Raw genomic sequence first — 21,847 nt, 5'->3', positions numbered from 1 at the left:
AACTGTCACTCAACCACCCTGGAACTTACTTATACAGTTATTTAAGCTTGGTATTAAGTTCTCAGTAACCAATACTTACGAATCAAGTCATCAAGGTCAGCTCTGTCCACCTCATTAGGAAAATGGGCAGAATGCGAGAGGGTGGTCTACTTGCCGAGGAGCCCAAGAGAGCTCCCTGAAAATTTGCGAGTCTCCCGTAGTAAAATTGGTAAAATGATTTTCTAATTTTTAGGATTAGTCTTGTACTCCGTATGAAAACCTTCATTTATTGCCTTTGTGACTGCACCACGTGCCAGGGTTTTCAGTTACAATGAGAATAATTTGGAACCCACTTTGTGCATCCTCGTGAATACCCATTTTTTTATGACATACAGCTTCTGTTTAATAACATATTGCATTAAATATCTTATTTTATTTGAAGTGCATCATATATGGAAAAAAACAGGCAAAATAGCATGGAAATTAAACTTTTTCATGTTCTTTTATCTCTTTTTACAAAATGTAAGATTGAAGCTTTGTTGATTGCGCACAATACACATTTAACTTTAATTTCTCTGAAGCATGACCTTATTTTGTGGTGTTTATTTTGCTCTGGCAAAGCCAACCTGATTGCTTTCTCGGTCAAAGACTGTGTAATAACGGCCAATGAAGACATCCCCAAGGATCCACAAGGGTCCGGCAGGTGGAGGTATATCCAAACCCATGAATCCACTAAGACATATGGTCTTCCCCATATTTGATATCTGTACGGAAGGAAATAATAGTATTAACATATTGGAGAAACATAAATGAACTATACTCTGGTGACTCAGAAGTGACGAGCCACAGATTATACTCTATTTTGGATGGATTTTTTGAAAGTTATTTACCAGCATTTACTGAGTAAAAAAAAAAGGTATTTACCAGCAATTACTGATTAATTTAAATTACCCATTAACCTCAACATGTGGTGCACTTGCTAGAAACTCCATTGAAATTGATGGGCCATTGAAATTAATGGACCAATGAATAGGACCACTGAGTTGTTAGTTGTTTTTTCATAAAACAATAGAGTTTTGATTAGTCTTCATTAATGTGGGATCAATGCATGGAGACTTCTGGTTTCCTTTCACCATAAGCCAGTCATAAGTGGCCAGTGTAGATAGCTGCTTGTGATTGGCTGGCACCAAATGTGAGTCCTGAGTTCTCCCTGCTTTGATCATTTAATGGTGGGTGGAGGCATCTTTTTGTTTCTGAGAATTCTTTTTTCCCCCTCTGATTAGATTTAACAACTTTGTTAACTGAGGGTTTGAGTAGTCATCTTCAGTTAATGTTTAATATAAAATCATGTATATTATTATTTTTGTTATTATTTTGGTACAATTAGCAGGTCTTAAGTATACTGGGGCCCCCTAATCACTCCCAGGGTGCCAATCTCATTTCTTACCCTGGCCCTCCACAGACCAGAGGAAGCAAAGAGGTCCACTGCATGTGGTCCCTTGTCCTTTTACTAGTTTGCTTTTGCCCCACTCCTCACCCCTAGCCTACTGTACCTTTTGGTAAATTAAGCCCAACCATGGTTCTAAAACAGAAAAATGGAGAATCTGAAGCAGTGGTGGAACTTTAACGTACAGGCAGGATGTCCTACACTCTCCCATTCCCCCGATCCGGCAGCAGGAGATCTTGCCATCTTGAAGAGGCAACAGCGGTCTCATACTGGTAAGTAGAGACAGGCAGCATGTGGACCAAGACCCAGCTCACCAGGCTGTGGGAGCCCCAGTATTCTCCCCCCATTTCAGCATATGGGCTGGCACCCTCCCTGCACCAGGCACTAGGAGACTAATGATCATGGAGCCCCACTGCTAAAATGGAATATCCTGCTATATAAAGGTACTCTGGATGCAGTGCAGAAGGAGTGACATAAAAAGCCTAATACATAATTATAACTGCAGGCCAGGAGCACCACGATAGAATGTTTGGAATTGAAGTGGATAATTATTAATAAATGGATTAATGAGTGGTGCCGAGGGGCCATATGAAATTGTACTGGAACCATTGGGGGTGACAAAATTGTATTGACTTTTTATTAACCCTTACCCCTAGCACCTAGGGCCCCACAACAAGCTCTTCAGTGCAGGGCTCATAGTCTATAGCATACCTGTCTACTCTGGCAGACTCCTGAATTTGGGAGAGTTCTCCCGGGCGCCTGAGAGAGTAGATCAGCCTCCCAGATTCTGCCTGCTTCTCCAGTGAAGTGAGCAAAGCTGGACCATGAAGCCATGAATTGCGTCATCATGGTCTCCACTCCCCACAGCTTAAGCCATTATGCCCAGGGCCGTAATTTAAGGTGTACTAGTAGTCCCATTGATCCCGGGGAGCAGGGCCCTGGGGGCGTTACTATTACTGCCTCATGGCCCCTGCATCTGGCTAGCAGGGCACCTGGAATGGCACCCTGCAACCAGTATCACTACTGCAGTGCCACATGTAGCGTCCTTTGTACACTGAGGGTACGCATCCTGCAGCCCATACAGCAGCTCAGAGCAGCCTCAGGATGCTTCAAGGAGTGCTGTACTTTCCTGTACTGGTGGCCCCTGTCCCTCAGTGTGACATTGTGCACTTAGGTGGCAGCACAAGGTGCACTGGCGCCCTGTTACAGTGCTGATTATGCCACATGGGCAGTACTTCGATGATGCAATTCATGGAGCCTCATCTGGTCTCCACTATGACAGGCATAGGCATGCGCAGAAGCCGGCACAGAGGGTGCTGCAGTGGGACCGCCCAATCTACCAGGTGATGGACTACCCCATCCCCCCCTTCCCCCGCCCAGGTGAGTAGTCTATTTTCCAGAGGGGGGTAGTAGTCCATGAACCAGTGGTGGGGGAGGTTCCGCTGTGGCACCCATTGTGCTGGCTTCTGCGCACTCCTATGACATGCTTACCGACTTCCTGGAGGGAGCCGTCGGGCTTCCATGGTGGGGGCGTGTCGTGGCAAAAAGGGGCAGGGCATAGGTCGTGAAAGCGCATTTGCATCATCGTGGCCCCCTCCTCTTCACAATGCCCAGATTAACTGCAATGTGAAACAGGGGCGGGGCCACGATCACGCGATTTGACCGGGGTTTATATTGTAATTGCGGACAGGTTGCCGGGGGCTTGCCTGCCTATCCGTGGGGCCGGGAGCAGCACCCGATTTTCGAGAGGCTCCTGCCCGAATCGGGAGGGTATGACAGGCAGGGCCCACACTGCAGGTGTCCTTGTTATAGTGTGACTGGCCCAGCCTGACTACCATGGTGCTCATTTCCACTTAACAGGGTAACCCCATGCTTGTTCTGTAACTGTTTAATGTGAACCAGAAGGGTTACCGGTCATTTTCTATTTTTCCTAGGGAGCCACATTGCCCTTTAAATCTATTTGTTTATTCTTTTTTTTTTTTTCAAATAATTTTCTTATTTCTCTGAATGGGGTTTCCAGTGTAATATGACATCTGGTGGTAGAAACTGGGTACTTTAGTGCTTCCAGAATGTCAGTGTGATGCTCCAGGTGTTCCTTTAACACTTGCTACATGTGTAAAACAGGTTACAGTTATTTGCAGTGAGGGTTAATATTTACCTTATTATTTATTATTATTATTATTATTATTATTAATAATATTATTAATAATATTATTAATAATAATAATCTTTTTTTATTAATAATAATAATTAAATCCATTAACACCCAAAGAGCAGTGGGTGCGCTTGATGACTCAACAATTCTCCACTCCTATCCATCCACCATCATTAGCGGCAGGGAAAAGCTAAGCATGAATGATTGTGCCTATTCATACTAAAAATAAATAGGAGCTCCATTTTTATGCCTCTTCCTTCATGTAATGACAGAAAGGAGAGAGAGGGACACGACCTTGCCTAGTGGTGATGCCCGTGTGTCTTGCTCCTTCATACCCTGTGGCAAAGATTGCTGGAAAATCGTGAGTATTGACAAGTCACAGTTCATAATAAATCATAATTCTACATTAAGAGAATATCCAAAGTCAGCCTGGAATTCCATGACCTATATAAAAGTACTAATCTTCTACCTTGTTGCTTGTGGGATTCTAATATCCTTACAATTTACACTTGATACCACATTCCTTGTTCCATATATCAATTCTATATAGGTGACTGCGATAATACAGGGTTCTTACCTTCAGCACATAGTCCGCTCCGGTTAGGTTGTACTGTATGCCTCCCAGGACGAACGTAATGTTGGGCAGTGATTGAATTTTGTTGCAGTTAATTATATACTAAAAGAAACAAAAGGGACACATAAATAATATGTTAATTTCCATGTGAATTACTGGTGTACCCTGTCCATTCAGTTAATTCACATCTAAAAAGGCAGGTGTAGCTTTCAAGTTCTTAGGGTAACTTTTCTGGCTTAAATATATCACATGGCTTATTAGAATTTTTAAAGTGGAGAAGTTGAACATAGCAACCAATCAGCATCTATCTATCTATCTATCTATCTATCTATCTATCTATCTATCTATCTATCTATCTATCATTTTCTAGCACAGTCTGTAAAATGGCAGTTAGAAGCCGGCTGGTTGCTATGTTCAAATTCACCACATTATCTCTTTCGAAGGTTTGATACATTTCCCCCTAAGTGAGCTTGGTTTTAGGGATATAGGTATGTATCCAACTGGACCTTGGGCAATAGATGTCAATATGAGACCATTTGGTCATGAATTGTAGGCATACTTGCTAACCTGGCTGCCCCAGGTCAGCACTATGGGAAGGGGGAGGGGGGTGGCGCAGTGGAGGTGGGCGTGTCTGGGGCATGACAACACGATTGCCTCATCGTAGTCCCGCCTTGCTATACAATGCCACAACTACTGGCATCGTGAAGTGGGGGGCAGTTCCACCATGATGCAATTCAATGCAAATTGCATCATCACCCGCCTGTACTGCCCACTTCACTTGGGAAGTGATGGCCGCGGCAGGGTGGCTCCAGCCTCTGGGAGACTTGCCCACTTTTATTAGATTTCCGGAAGCCTCCTGGTCATTCCGGAAGGGTAGGCGGTATGATTTGTAGGCTGTTATTACTGCTTGGGGTCACAATGGGTCATAATGACATGGCTTAACACCCTGTGGTTTGCTATGTGATAATATTTGAGTCTCCAGCCCTTGGGGCTCTATAAGTTTAGTATTATTCAATTAAAGGGATTTGCACAAGTTCCTGGTATTACACTGCCCACCTTTCATACCGGCCCTATGGGATCTGCTTCTTGTCTGAGATTTGGGTTGTGCCCCACTATTGTTACAAGCAGATGGTAATTCCTCTGAGATCAGGGTTTGGGGCACTCTGCTTTGCTATACCCATATGTAAAGAAGACACTTCCTTGTTTTAACCTTTACCTGTAATTCTTTCAGTGTTAATAACCTCAGGATTACAGCCACTGTTACCATGGTCTATCATCTGTATTTATCTTCCTTCCTCATTTGTTACCATTGTGATGGGAGTACTGGATTTGCTCTATTGTTCTCAAATCTAAAACTGGGTACACACTAGACGACGTATTTACCCAGCAATGCGACCCACGACATCCCCACCGACCGGCCAACATATCAGGCTGCCCATACACACTGGACGATACGGTGCCCAACCGCCCGATATGTCAGCCCCTGCCGCATACTGCTGCACCTGATAATGACCAAATCTGCACCTGACAATGACCAAATCTGCCCCTGATAATGACCAAGTCTGCCCCTGACAATGACCAATTCTGCCTCATGACAATGACGAAATCTGCGCCTGATAATGACCAAATCTGCGCCTGATAATGACCAAATCTGCGCCTGATAATGACCAAATCTGCGCCTGACAATGACCAAATCTGCGCCTGACAATGACCAAATCTGCTCCTGATAATGACCAAATCTGCGCCTGACAATAACCAAATCTGCGCCTGACAATGACCAAATCTGCGCCTGATAATGACCAAATCTGCGCATGACAATGACCAAATCTGCTCCTGACAATGACCAAATCTGCGCCTGACAATGACCAAATCTGCGCCTGACAATGACAAATCTGCACCATGACAATGACCAAATCTGCGCCTGATAATGACCAAATCTACGCCTGACAATGACCAAATCTGCGCCTGACAATGACCAAATCTGCACCTGACAATGACCAAATCTGCGCCTGATAATGACCAAATCTGCACCTGACAATGACCAAATCTGCACCTGACAATGACCAAATCTGCACCTGACAATGACCAAATCTGCCTGCTTGTGAACAGCAATGAATTTAAGAGCGAAGTAATTTGTTTTTACAATCTTTTAGACTTTACTTCTATGGATAATAATGATGGTTGTGACCACATCAACCGGTCCAAATAGTGCAACTGCTCCATCACTATGGTCTAGTAAAGTAACACAGCAGCAATGACCAACATAAGTTGCATACACACGGTCAGATTTTTCTTAAGATCCGAATAACTATTTAAAAAATCGTTCAATCGTTCATATCTGAAGGAAAATCTGACATATCTGATATGCCTGAACGATGGACAATGAACGATGCGCGTTCCCGATGGTCAGATAACGATATCTGACATCTGATGTGTTTGCAGTCAGACTTGGACGATTCCATTCATTTTAATGCAGTCAAAAATCGTTCAAATCGTTCAAATCTTTGGTAAAATCGTTCAATCGTTCATCTGACAGATCTGACAAATCTGACCGTGTATATGCACCAATAGAGTTTTTGTGTTTCCTATATTACCTCGCCGTTGAACAGTGGAGACGCTCCTATGGCCTTGTGGAGCGCGCCAATTTCTGCACTCGGGCCAGTAATCAGAGAAGTCCCGGTATCCACAATTGCTTGGCAGCCCCCTTTGCAGAGAGAGAGTTGGCTACCGACGGTGACTCTATGGAGAGATAGGAACAATAAAATCAAACGTGTGGAGGCGCTAATTTGAAATATGAATAGACTAGGTGCAGCTGTTAAGTCGAGAGGTGTGCACTCCTCCCAAAATGAAAAGTAAAAAGAATTGTAGACTGCGCACTCTTAGATATTCAGAAGCCAACAAGTCAAAATTGGAATTAAAAATATATTCTTTAATTTAAAAAAAAAATGTACACATAAAAAAACCTCATGTATGGCACAAGATGAGCAATTTCTCTACTACACATATATAGAAACATTATACACAACATGGATAATAATGACCACCAGCGGCAGATCAGCAATGAAAGAGTTCTGTGGAGCAGTATTCACAGTGAACATACTGTATACGGAATGTATCCATTTGATTCTTTGGAAATAATATATCAGAGTTTCAGCAAAAAATGTCTCAGCTGGTGCTACAAACTAGATCTGGCTGTAGTATCAGACCAGTGCAGGTATATTCATTTGCTATTAGCCAGAAGTAAAATCAGGAGCTAATTGTTCTTCCGATACTTTCAGTGATAGTAAATGCTAGACACCGTATTGAGGATGTTGGTGTCTAGTAATCAAAATTGCCTTACCGATAAGCGTCAATGGTCTGATCGGGACCAGATAGCAATAATGTCCTGTGTGCTCAGTTAGTGTGGAGACTCTGGCCTGCAAGCCACGTGTGTTAAATGGAAGTGCTGGCAGGCTATTCGGAATGGAGTAGGCTGTGAGATGTTAATACTCCAAATTTATTTTTGTGAGAATAAGGGAATATTAAACATAAACTAGTGTACATAGACCTATTGGGTAAATTCCAGCATCGATATTAGCAAAATGCTTGAATAACTACATCTAACCACATTTTAAAAGAGATTCTGTCAGGAGACATAGAATATTCTATATATGTAACAATCAAATAACAAAGACAATGCTCAGATATGAAGACTGAGATCACTGTGAGCAAGTACAAATACCCAAAGAAACTAAACAATAGAGGGGAGATGAAAACCAGGGGGGGAGGGGGGGGGGGATATTATACCTAGCTATTTAAACAAGTAACAGAATAAAGAGGAGGAATAGCACTATGTTAATAGTATAAATATATACAATATATATATATATAACCTTGACAAAAGGGCTGGTGCCCTGAAACGTTGGTGTGTTTCAATAAAGCAGGATAAAGACCTTCAGTGCCGCCTCGAATTGTTGGTATATATATATATATAATATGTGTTAGTAGGCCCAACAGGGTTGTCAAGGGTGTACTAATGGGACTGCAAATATTTCTGTTTTCAGCTACCCCAAGGGACCTTGGGTGCAGGTGAACAGACCGTGGCATGCCCTGAGAGTGACTCTACCTGTGGCCTTCTTAGATAACAGGGACTGAGAGGAGAGAAGTTAAAGATCTACTTCCACTGTTTCGTCTGGTTTTAATATGTGACTTTTATGTATCCAGAAAGCCTCATAATCTGGTGAATCTGTCATCTCCTCTTTCTGTTTCTTTGATATGTTCAATTCCTATAACAGAAACAGAACTTAGATCTCCCTGATGATCCTCTGCACAGTGTCTAGATAAAGTATGGTCCAAGTTTTTCTTGCAGATGTTCCTACGGTGCTCAAGGAATCTTTTGCTCAACTTCCTAGTGGTCCTCCCGATGTATGGGAGGCCATATCTACATTGTATCAAATAAATGATATAGCTTGTGTTACAGTTGATAAATGTATGTATGGACAATTATTCTTTAGTGATGTTGGAATGGAATTTATTTGTTTTATTTTTAATGAATTTGCAGTTTATGTACCTAGTGGACCCACATTTCAATGATCCTTTTGTGGGTGCGGTGAGCCAACCATTTCCTTTATATGTATCTTGTATGGACCTATCTGTGAGTGCACTTGGAGCCAATATATTGCCCAAGTTTTTTGTTTTTTAAAAATTGTTTTAACCCCTGTTCCTAGTTCTGATTTCATCAGAGGATCAGTGTAAAGAATGTTTTGATTATAGTCGATTATTTTTTTAAGTTTGGAGGATGCTGTATTATATCTCGTGATAAATTTTAATTACATTTTTAAAAGGCGTTTTGGTTTCTCTGATTGTTATCTTTGTTAATAATTCTGAGCAGGGTTTTGTGATCCAATCTGGTAATTTTGTTGCATGAATCTTGCAGGAGGGACTCAGGATATTTGTTATCTTTAAAGGATTGTAAAAGTGTTGTAGCTTGTTCCTCAAAATTGTTTTTTTTTTGGAACAATTTCTAAAAATCCAGCGTAATTGACCTGCTGGAATGTTTTGTAGCCATTTTTGTAATTATTACATTTGAAGTGGATGTAATTATTGAATCCACTTCTTTCTGAAACGTGCATGTTTGAATGTCATCATTTTTGATGGAAAGAGTGATATCTAGGAAGTTGATGGTGGTGAGACTAATGGTGCTGGTGAAGGTTAATTGAAATTAATTGTTATTAAGATAGGTGACGAAGTTGTTGGATGACTCCATATTTCCCTTACAAATGAAAAACAGGTCGTCTATGTATCTGCCATAGAGGACCAGGTTCGCAACAAAGCTGCCACCCCATGTGAGCTCGTCCTCCAATTGGCCTATATAGAGGTTCGCAAAGCTAGGTGCGAACCTGGTCCCCATGGCAGTAGTCAACTGAACTGTAAAGTATAAGGGGTATATTTTCTAAAGTGTGTGTTTTTAAAAGTGGAGATGTTGCCCATAGCAACCAATTAGATTCTAGCTATTATCTTCTAGAAGGTGCTAGATAACTGTTAAGTAGAATATGATTAGTTGCTATGGACAACAACTCCACTTCTTAACACCTGCACTTTAGTAAATAAACCCTATAGTCTGTGAGCCTCTGTCAGTCCCTGAATCGGTAGACATAATGGTTAATTTGTTGTATGGCTGCAGATATTTTAAGAAGGTACAGGAGTGAACTAATAGCAAATACCAACTACGGTGGTGGAGCCCAAAGGGTGGTAGAGCAGCACACAAAAATCTATGCATCACAGTACACAGAGAACCGGTGCAAGGGGTGATGGGAATTGTACTTCAGTAATAATAATAGTTAAGTACTCACTCATCAGCCTTGATCTGCCAGTAAGCCATACGAGTAACATTCAGGTAACGGAAGTCCCCTGTGTAGTATTTAGGGTCTGTGCCTCCCAAGAGCAATTCTCCTCCAATCGGTGCAGTAGGATCTCTTCACCAATGAAACAGAAATAATTCTAACATTCTACAGTCACATGTATTTTAACAATAATTATATAAAGCATACTAGGATAAGAAGAAATATCAAACTGTACCTCTTTGGTCTGATGTATTGATCCTGACTGGTTATACTAAAGTATTAGCTCTCTAATCCTCGCAGTGGCTGCTAAAGTGATGAGACCATCCATCCAGTATAATGTTCTCTGACCCTACTAATGTATAGTAATATAGTCATCTCAGTGGGGATACATACAACTTGTGGACAATCAAAATGACACCAAACATTATGGTAAACAGATGCCTAAATGTCGGCATGTGGGAAATGGTGCTTTAAGAATTTTACGCTTGCCGGCAGTACAGGATGATGGCAAATCATCCTGCTGTACAGTTGTACTAATGCTGTAAGTAGCATTTTACATTTGCCTCCTACCGTCTGGAGTCCCCATTTAATTGCTGACAGGTACACTACATCCCATCTGTGTTGTAATATTTAGAAATCAATTATTCATTTCAGGTGCATTCAAGATTCATTTGAAGTTTTAAAGATTGAAATACAAGAATTGGGAATTTTCTTTCAAAGAGGGGTATTCAATAGGCCGCGATCGGCGAAAAATGGGGATTTTCGCAGACTATCCCCGTTTTTAGCTGATGTTTTTTTCCCACTATCCTATTATTTCAGATGAAATAAAAGGATATTTCTCCTGAAAAAACACATAGGATAAGCTCACGGACCGGACCTATGTCTTTTCGCCATTTCATGGGGTGAAAAAACTGCACTTTTCGTGGATTATTTTTCGGGACATATCAGGTCCTGAATAAAAAGCCCCAATAAGTGCCAGGATCTGATTGACTTCGGGGCTAATTGGATAGCCCCGGGGGATCTATTAGCGCCTGAACAATGTTCGGGACTAATTGGACACCCCCAAAGTGTCATATTAAAAGTTATAAAGGATTCAATTAAATGAAACGCATTTTATGTATTTTCAAATGTAATTTTTTTTGTTTGAACATGTAATAAAATATATATTTATATATATATATATATATATATATATATATATAAAAACAGAAGCTGTTAGATCACAAATTGTTGTAAATATCAAATATCCTGGAGAATAGATCTTCCCTAATCCTGTTGGTGATACTTTGTGCCCATAAGCCTGCAGAGGTACACCTGAGATATGCATGGGAAAGTAAGCTTCTTTATCACCAATTGTAAAACCTAACCGTCACCTACACATAACTACACATTACCCAGCTGTCTAAACAACGTATAACTAATGTATGTCAACTTACCATGTGTGACAGTGCTATAGTTTCTTCTATATTAACTTGTCTACATGAAGTTAGCCATTTGCTGATCAGGTGTATTCATGAAATGCACAGTTAGAGTGAATATCACATGTACTGTACTGGCAGGAGCATGGTCAGTGCGGTCCGGAGATGATCGCTGTGACATCATCCTATTGTGGGAAGTCTGCCAGCTTTTAGCATATTGGCTCTGAATGATCACATGATGAGCACCCTTTATATCTAAGCAGTTTTACCAGGAAGTAAAAGAGAGAAAGGGCTGAGTACACTATTATATCCAATGTTCTAAAGAATATCTACTTGCCATCAGTCCAGATGTTTGGAAGCCAAATAGGTGTGTGTGGTCAACAGTGAAATGGGTGTGCCATGTCCCCAGGGAGATTACTAGTGCTTCTGATGTGCTGGGTCTCCCCAAACCCTTCTACTCAACTGAAACATCCTACATTCCAAATTATTAGAGCATAACATTGCAAACTAATTACAATTACACTACTAATAGCTCAGAAAAAGAGAATTCATTTATTTTGCTAGAAGAGAAAAAAAATACCAACCTCCGGAATGCGATGACTTTACCCGCAGTAGCCTATGGGCTACACTAAATCCACGGCAATGGCCACCACAACTACATGGTCAGCAGACCGCATATGTGCAGTAGCATGCAGGGGTTTTGAAAGAGGAGCGAAATGATTGCATTAGCAGAGGCCGTTGTGAACTCAACCCCACCAAGGTACTCTGCACTGTACAGGACTGTGTGCTTGTACCCCTGTAACCCACTGTCTCTCCCTGTCACCCACTGCCTGTCTGTTACCTACTGCTTCTCCCTGTCACCTGCTGCCGCTCCCTGTCACCTACTGCCCCTCCCTGTCACCTACTGCCCCTCCCTGTCACCTACTGCTTCTCCCTGTCACTCGCTGCCGCTCCCTGTCACCCACTACTTCTCCCTATCGCTCTACCTCATCTTGCCACCCTTTCACCCACTGCCTATCCCTGTCATCCTCTACCTCTCCCTGTCAACTACTGCCTCTCCCTGTCACCCACTGCTTCTCCCTGTAACCCGCCGCCCCTCCCTGTCACCTACTGCTTCTCCCTGTAACCCACTGCCGTTCCCTCTACTTCACCTTGCCACCCACTGCCTCCCTGTCACTCACTGCCTATCCTTTTCATTCTCTCCCTCTCCCTGTCAATCATTGCCTAACCCTACTCCTCTACCTAGGGTTGCCAGCTCATCCCTTTAATAAGGGACATTATGAATTACACAGGCTCTGTGGATGATTAAAACCAGGTGAAATAGAGGCTTCAAGTCAGCCAGCCACAGAATCTGTGTAATTCATATGTGTCCCTTATTAATGTGATGAGATGGCAAACCTACCTACACAACTACATTACATTGCAAAATTGGCATAGGAGAAATATTTTAAGTGCATGCACCATACATGCATGGGAACACTCGTAATAACAACACATCGTAACCACAACATCGCTCATTTTACATCGCAACACCATAGGTGTGTACTGTAAAATTGTAAAAATGTTAGACTGCCGTAAATATAGACAATGTGTGCAACCGCACATATTGTAGCATCTCAACATTGCACCAAATTGAATTACACCTTTTACACTGCTGCGATAACTCCGGTTACTGCTGGGTCTACCCAGAAAGCAGCTCAGTGTAAAAGGGTCCCTGAAAAATAACCCGGGTCAAATGACCCGGCAATCCAACCCAGGTAGCTACCAGGGTTGGACCCAGGTTGGACCTGGGTAATGGTGCAGTGTAAAAGGCGCAGCCCGAGTTATCCGACCTGGGTCATGCCTAAAATGAGCTGATTGGTGGTTGTGGAGCAGTCACCTTCCACTTTTTATGACTTCACAAGTTTAGCAGGGTAGACCCAGGTTCAGTGTGAACGGGGCTGACCTGAGAATAACCCAGATCAATGGTGCTGTGTAAACTGGGTCTGACCTGGGTTGGAACCATGTCTGAAAACCCAGGTCGGACCCGGGTTTTTGGTGGAAAAGAAGTATTAGAATAACAGATACAATGACAACAAGCAACATCTGGAATACATATAATCTCTTACAATTAATAAGTAATAAAAAAAAAATATATAGAGGAAAATATAATTAGCTTTAATGACTTGACAAAATTAAATGACTATTAGAAAAATTTCCCAGTACATGAAATTATCTTGTTTAAACAAATAAACATCGGGGATTGAATCTGGGAGATAATGAATGAATTGAGTCCAGGACAATTTTTAGAATGAGATCAATAGTACTGTACTGGGCCCCACAGATTGGTTGTAAAACTTATTATACAGGTTTTAAATTCAATCTCTACATACTATAAATAAATCTTAATTTCCAGCACCCTGGAATGTAATATATAAACATATCTTACCTATTTAAGTAAAATGAGAATACATTCTTTTCCACCAGTTTCTGTTGCATTATATTATCAAACAATGGAAGGACGCCATCCACAGAAATACTGGGATACCCCATTCCGAGGATGCCATCAAATCGGGCAGCAACAAATACAATCCCAGGCTGCTTCACTGCCTCTGCAAATGTCTGGTTTGTGATCAGTAGATTGCCAATCTGTATGAAAGGAAAAGCAGAATAACACTGACAAAAGACCTGATGTGTAAACAGAATTCTTCAATATTAAACATATTGTCAAGTTAAATCTGCAGTGCAAACTGTAATGTATCTTTTGCTTGAGTAGGAGCTGCCATATCTTTAATTCTGCCTAGTTAAGTAAAATAAATTCGACAAACAACAAATTAGCAGCACAACTTAAGGACTAATTCCATGTTGCATGCAGCGGTATCCAAGTGTGTGTCTGCGACTTTATGCTAATGCGTCTGAATGTACAAGGACTGAGACGCCCACTGTCACAGTCTATAGACGCTGGAACTGCTTGGTGCGTCTTTACACGTAATCATCAGTTGCGCCATCAAAACTTGCACCAGCACCATACTGGGTGCAGATTCCCTGGCATACCAGAACCACATCTGTAATATGCCCACGACACTTCGAAATCACACATAAGACAAACCATCGCTATGCATCTAAATAGCCGCCTCCCAGTCACTGCCCAGGAGCGGTTATTACATTTGCAATACAGTTCAGAGTCCATGTGTCTCCATCGTTCCTGCAACTCTATACACACACACCATTTGATGCATGTGCTGTGCGACTTTTTCATGACTGAGAAGTTAAAAGACATTGTTCAACTACGTGACCACTGACATTGTGTCCAACTCAGAATAAGGCGCATAGAGGCATATCCAATTACACTAGCTGTGAGTTTACAAAAAATCTCGCACCTGTTAGGTTTTTCCCACAGGTGCAAGATTTCTGGTATTCAATTGGGTGCGGGGTTTTGATTTTTTTTTTTTTTGTGTGCTCAAGTTTTTTTTTGAGCGCCCCCAGAGCATGGCCAATATTTCCTAAAATCAATATTTTAAAGAAAAATCATCACCACTTGCTCTGTACCCATTTGGACAGCCACCTAATGACTAATTATGCATTTGGAAGTTTCCAATTAGCTTATTTAGTCCTTAATTACTCACCTTCTGCAGCGCTGTCCTCCTCCATCTATTCTCCAGTATCTCAGACAGATTCCATGGACTGTCCAGGACAGGTACAGTACTACTAACCCTGCACCCCACTACCTCTAACCTTGCACCCCACTAACCCTACCCTGCACTCGCTCCCTGCACACAGGGCCTGATTCAGCTTCAGACGGAATAGCAAAGCAGCTTTGTATTTCCATCTGTGCAGACATGGTAATGCAGCAGGAGGCATCACGCCTCCTGCTGCATTACGTATCCGAGCTGCGTTGTGCAACAGCGGCCGGCTAAGGTAACACATGGGGTCTCGCAGCCGGCTGCCACAGATGAGAGGAAGAAGACAGGAGATCCTGGCTTCTTCCCTCCCCCCCAACAGCGACACGCCTCCGTTTCTGGAAATGGAGGGTATCGCCGCCTCTTCCCTACCCACAAATGGCAGCAGACTTTCAATCACTGCTAGTCTGCTACCAGTCTCTGTGAGGGATTGCAAACCCGTTCTGCACATAAGCAGAACAGGTCATACGTCTGCGCAGATTCCCGATTATCACACACACTACACTACCCCAAACCCTGCACCCACTCTCTGCACTCACTACCTACACTACATTACCCCAAACCCTGCACCCACTCTCTGCACTCACTACCTACACTACACTACCCCAAACCCTGCACCCACTCTCTGCACTCACTACATACACTACACTACCCCAAACCCTTCACCCACTCTCTGCACTCACTACCTACACTACACTACCCCAAACCCTGCACCCACTCTCTGCACTCACTACCTACACTACACTACCCCAAACCCTGCACCCACTCTCTGCACTCACTACCTACACTACACTACCCCAAACCCTGCACCCACTCTCTGCACTCACTACCTACACTACATTACCCCAAACCCTGCACCCACTCTCTGCACTCACTACCTACACTACATTACCCCAAACCCTGCACCCACTCTCTGCACTCACTACCTACACTACATTACCCCAAACCCTGCACCCACTCTCTGCACTCACTACCTACACTACACTACCCCAAACCCTGCACCCGCTCTCTGCACTCACTACATACACTACACTACCCCAAACCCTTCACCCACTCTCTGCACTCACTACCTACACTACACTACCCCAAACCCTGCACCCACTCTCTGCACTCACTACCTACACTACACTACCGCTCATCCTGCACCCGCTCTCTGCACTCACTACCTACACTACACTACCGCTCACCCTGCACCCGCCGTCTGAACTCAATACCTACACTACACTACCGCTCACCCTGCACCCGCTCTCTGCACTCACTACCTACACTACCGCTCACCCTGCACCCGCTCCCTGCACTCACTACCTACACTACACTACCCCAAACCCTGCACACACTCTCTGCACTCACTACCTACACTACACTACCGCTCACCCTGCACCCACTCTCTGCACTCACTACCTACACTACACTACCACTCACCCTGCACCCGCCGTCTGCACTCACTACCTACACTACACTACCGCTCACCCTGCACCCGCTCTCTGCACTCACTACCTACACTACCTCAAACCCTGCACCCGCTCCCTGCACTCACTACCTACACTACACTACCCCAAACCCTGCACCCACTCTCTGCACTCACTACCTACACTACACTACCCCAAACCCTGCACACACTCTCTGCACCCACTACCTGCACTACACTACCGCTCACCCTGCACCCGCCGTCTGCACTCACTACCTACACTACACTACCGCTCACCCTGCACCCGCTCTCTGCACTCATTACCTACACTACACTACCCCAAACCCTGCACCAGCTCTCTGCACTCTCTACCTACACTACACTACCGCTCACCCTGCACCCGCTCTCTGCACACACTACCTACACTACACTACCGCTCACCCTGCACCCGCTCTCAGCACTCACTACCTACACTACCGCTCACCGTGCACCCGCTCTCTGCACTCACTACCTACACTACACTACCGCTCACCCTGCACCCGCTCTCAGCACTCACTACCTACACTACACTACCACTCACCCTGCACCCGCCGTCTGCACTCACTACCTACACTACAATACCGCTCATCCTGCACCTGCTCTCTGCACTCACTACCTACACTACACTACCGCTCACCCTGCACCCGCTCTCTGCACTCACTACCTACACTACACTACCCCTCACCCTGCACCCGCTCTCTGCACTCACTACCTACACTACACTACCGCTCACCCTGCACCCGCCGTCTGCACTCACTACCTACACTACAATACCGCTTACCCTGCACCCGCTCTCTGCACTCACTACCTACACTACACTACCACTCACCCTGCACCCGCTCTCTGCACCCACTACCTACACTACACTACCACTCACCCTGCACCAGCTCTCTGCACCCACTACCTACACTACACTACAGCTCACCCTGTACCCGCTCCCCGCACACACTACACTATGCTATACTACTCCAAACCCTGCACCCGCTCCCCACACACACTACACTACCACTCACCCTGCACCCGCTCTCTGCACTCATTACCTACACTACACTACTGCTCACCCTGCACCCGCTCCCCGCACACACTACACAATGCTATACTACTCCAAACCCTGCACCCGCTCCCCACACACACTACACTACCACTCACCCTGCACCCGCTCTCTGCGCTCACTACCTACACTACACTACCGCTCACCCTGCACCCGCTCTCTGCACTCACTACCTACACTACACTACCGCTCACCCTGCACCCGCTCTCTGCACTCACTACCTACACTACACTACCGCTCACCCTGCACCCGCTCTCTGCACTCACTACCTACACTACACTACCGCTCACCCTGCACCCGCTCTCTGCACTCACTACCTACACTACACTACCGCTCACCCTACACCCGCTCTCTGCACTCACTACCTACACTACACTACCACTCACCCTGCACCCGCTCTCTGCACTCACTACCTACACTACACTACCGCTCACCCTGCACCCGCTCTCTGAACTCACTACCTACACTACACTACCGCTCACCCTGCACCCGCTCCCCGCACACACTACACTATGCTATACTACTCCAAACCCTGCACCCGCTCCCCACACACACTACCTACACTACACTACCGCTCATCCTTCACCCGCTCCCCACACACACTACACTACCCCAAACCCTGCACCCGCTCTCTGCACTCACTACCTACACTACACTACCGATCACCCTGCACCCGCTCTCTGCACTCACTACCTACACTACACTACCACTCACCCTGCACCCGCTCTCTGCACTCACTACCTACACTACACTACCGCTCACCCTGCACCCGCTCTCTGAACTCACTACCTACACTACACTACCGCTCACCCTGCACCCGCTCCCCGCACACACTACACTATGCTATACTACTCCAAACCCTGCACCCGCTCCCCACACACACTACCTACACTACACTACCGCTCATCCTTCACCCGCTCCCCACACACACTACACTACCCCAAACCCTGCACCCGCTCTCTGCACTCACTACCTACACTACACTACCGATCACCCTGCATACACTACACTATGCTATACTACTCCAAACCCTGCACCCACTCACTGCACACACTACACTACTCCAAACCCTGCAACCGTTCCCCACACACACTACATTAAATTATACTACTTCTATCCCTGCACCCGCACACAGCACCCGCACACAGCAGAGTTAAAACAAGAAAAAAATTCCCCCTCCTGTGGGAATTTGCCCGCAAAAAACCCTCCAATCATTTTTATTTTTAAATGGACAGCGTGGGCAAAGGGTGTGCGCATACCCACAGCAGTCCAAAATTGGTTGTGGGGTCAACGTAATTTTTTGGCCGGGGAGACAGGATCGTGCCGCAAGGCCAGGCCCCCGTGAAACAACCATGCCCCCTTCGTTCGAGGCACAGCACATCCGTCCCCCTCATGGTCCATGTCATCTCCCGCAGCCCCAGGAGAAGAAATGGCCCGAACGGGCTCCGAGCATGCCACAGAGAGGGTAGCTGACAGCGAGGGGTGGAGGCTGAGGGACGGGACACTGCAGACTGACGGTGGAGCCGGGAGCTTCCGGTTTGCGTTACATAGCAGAACGCAATAACCAGAAGCGCGGCTGCCGGCAGGCAGTGTCTGCCCAGCCTGGCCGGCAGTGTCGGCCAGCCCAGCAAAGGGGTTAATGAGGCCGGCCCAGCGGGAACTTTCCCGCTTTCCCGGCGGCCCAATCCGCCCCTGGAGGAGGCAAAGTATTAGTAGATATCAGACACGGATGGTGTAATTAGTGGTGAAATTAGAAAGAGGGAGAGGGGGTGCATTGCTCAGCACCTACCATTGGCGCACTCAATTGTTTTAATAATTGGCATTGCCTTGTACCTACCCATAAATGTCCTTGTTTATCTCTGGATATTCTAGTGAAAAAAACTGGGCCATAACTGGGTGGCATATAAGGTTGCCCCGATGGGTTTTATAGAGTGGCATGCCCCACCGTTTCATCACTCTGGGGGTGTGCCCAGCACTCCTGTAGATGTTGGGCTGCCCCCAGGCTCTCCCCGCAATGCATCTATATTCACCCACTGGCCTCTCTAATGGTTGGCCGAGCCTCTGTGATGGCTGGCCATACCCGTTAAGCATGGGCCATTACCACAGCACTCCCCAGGTGGGCCCTTCATACCCCAGACTGACACTGTACTAATGTCATCATTAACCCATTAAACATTTTCCCAAGTTCCATTCATAAACCTATAAGAAGCCATAGGATTACCCATAGACCTCAGGACACTCTTATATTAAAAAATTTAAGTAAAGCTGGGTACACACCTATCTACAATCATCGGACCAATCACCCAGTATCGGCTGATCAGCCCGATAATTGTATTGGTGTTTAGGAGCGTTAGCCGATGAATAGCTTAAAACGCTCCTGCAAATGGACGGATCAAGAGGTTGCATCTTATGTGCAGTTTAATATTAAAGATGCCTGACCTCCCCATTCATTGAAGAATGTACATGCTGATCTCAGTGTGTACGGGGTCCCAATACTTAACACTTGGCAGAAACAGAATATACCTTTCCAAGGAAGTCATCCCAGGGAACAATATAAGTTGATTTCATGATGATCATCTCCTACTTCAGGTGAACTTTATGGCCAAGTACCACCAGCTGCTGCCAAGTCTCATAGCACTGAGATGTGAATGGGGGATTTCCTATACCATTAAATGTATCCTGAGTGCCCCCCACCATCACTGCCAGGCTCAGACTTAAATTGCACAAACAGTTGAATAATATTTCTTTAGGCCATATAAAAAGGCTCATCAATGTGGTGGAGAATCACAGCTGCAGGTAAGAAGATTTGGTATTTTTTTAACAACTCAATTCAAAATAATAATTAAATGCCATTACTAGTAATACATTGTATCTGTGCTATTGGAATAGTCTGAGGCATCACTCACTGTGACCATGTCTTGGCTCAGGAATCCTATGAGACTCCCTGTTCCATAATGGATTGAAAACTCTGTACCGTTCTTTTTGTAAGTGCTGGATGACCCCGCGTTATATCTTTTGTGAAACCCTGCAAGATATCAGGAGAAAAAATTATTAGGTGACATTTTATTGGCAATTGTCTGATAGCTGGGTACACACTGGCAGATATATTAGCCAATCAATTGATCGGCCAATATATCCTGTGTGCGTCGGCCAGTGTGTACCAGTCATATGTCTGTGAATGACGCCGTTCACTGACATATCGTGTTGGCTGTACTGCACAGTCGATGCCAATATATCTACTCTAGATGTAGAGGCCGCAAGTAGGGGGGTGCGCCACGCCCCTCGGCCAGCGGGACCCGTGGCCAGACGACAGATGATGGTTGTTCAGTGTGTATGAGCAACCATCTTCTGCAGATATATCTGCAAGGTGTGTACCCAGCTTAAGACAGATAAATATTCAGTATGTAACAAATGGATTGTGAATATTTACAGCATGTATAGTTTTTCATTAATATACAATTGCCACAGGAGTGGATTCCTTGTTCTGGTGGAAACTGCTGTAACAGGTTTGTTAAAGCCAAACTTTTAAATATAGAAACAAAAATCCTTTTACACTATAAATCAAGGATAGGCAAGCTTATACACCTCTAGGCATATTTACCGATTCAAACATTCTCGTCTCCAGGAAAAGCCTGGAGGGAGGACGCAGATGACCGCTAGTGGGGGCGAGGCCGGACTATTCACGTTATTGTTGTATAACGTCCCATACACAATTAACAGGTCTATGAAAAAAGGGTCAAGATGATGTAATCGCATAGGGGCCTATTTATTAAAAAATAGTTATGGTTTGTACCTTGAAAACAATTGTTCTCTGAGAGTACCCGCAAATATTAAGGATCCCCTGGATGTACCATGGAGGGACCGTAGCAGATATCTCTGATATCTGCCATGGTCCCTCCATTTCCGACAGCAGAAACAGCCACTGGGCTGTTAGACTTACCAAGTTCGCTTGGCCCCACTGCTAACACCAATCAAGCATTAGCCGAGTGTAGCCTATGGTTCCATTTTCTGTTTTTTATTTATTTAAAAATATACTGATACAAAATGAAAACCAAAACACGAAGATGAATCCGGATCCAAAACCTAAACCAAAACACGGAGGTCTGCGCACATCTCTACTATTAACCAAACTGCACCAATATACATCTCTTCACTTATCTCAAAATATCTCTCAGCCCGACCTCTCCGCTCTGCACAAGATCTGCATCTCTCATCCGCACACATCACCTGCTCCCATGCACGGTTACAGGAGTTTTCTCAGGTGGCACCCACTCTGTGGAGTGCCCTCCCACGCA

The 21,847-nt window shown here is 44.8% G+C and overlaps 1 protein-coding gene across 1 annotated transcript in view; it reads right to left on the bottom strand.

The window, feature by feature from the left end:
* Positions 1-384: 384 nt before the first annotated feature.
* Positions 385-21,847, bottom strand: part of LOC148535468 (cathepsin D-like) — a 38,795-nt gene continuing 17,332 nt past the window's right edge. Inside the window, exons 4-9 of the mRNA XM_088462572.1 lie at positions 20,459-20,577; positions 13,824-14,023; positions 9,987-10,109; positions 6,750-6,894; positions 4,159-4,257; positions 385-743 (exon numbers count right to left, since the gene is read on the bottom strand). Of these exons, the coding sequence (XP_088318698.1) occupies positions 582-743; positions 4,159-4,257; positions 6,750-6,894; positions 9,987-10,109; positions 13,824-14,023; positions 20,459-20,577 (848 nt within the window). The 3' untranslated portion in view covers positions 385-581. The remainder of the gene's footprint in view (positions 744-4,158; positions 4,258-6,749; positions 6,895-9,986; positions 10,110-13,823; positions 14,024-20,458; positions 20,578-21,847) is intronic.

This window comes from Taudactylus pleione, unplaced genomic scaffold (genome assembly GCF_031769625.1).
Source record: "Taudactylus pleione unplaced genomic scaffold, aTauple2 ptg000051l, whole genome shotgun sequence".
In the NCBI taxonomy this organism is placed as follows: Eukaryota; Metazoa; Chordata; class Amphibia; order Anura; family Myobatrachidae; genus Taudactylus; species Taudactylus pleione.
The sequence above is the reverse complement of the archived record's forward strand: the minus strand, read 5'-3'. Positions and strand labels throughout refer to the sequence as shown.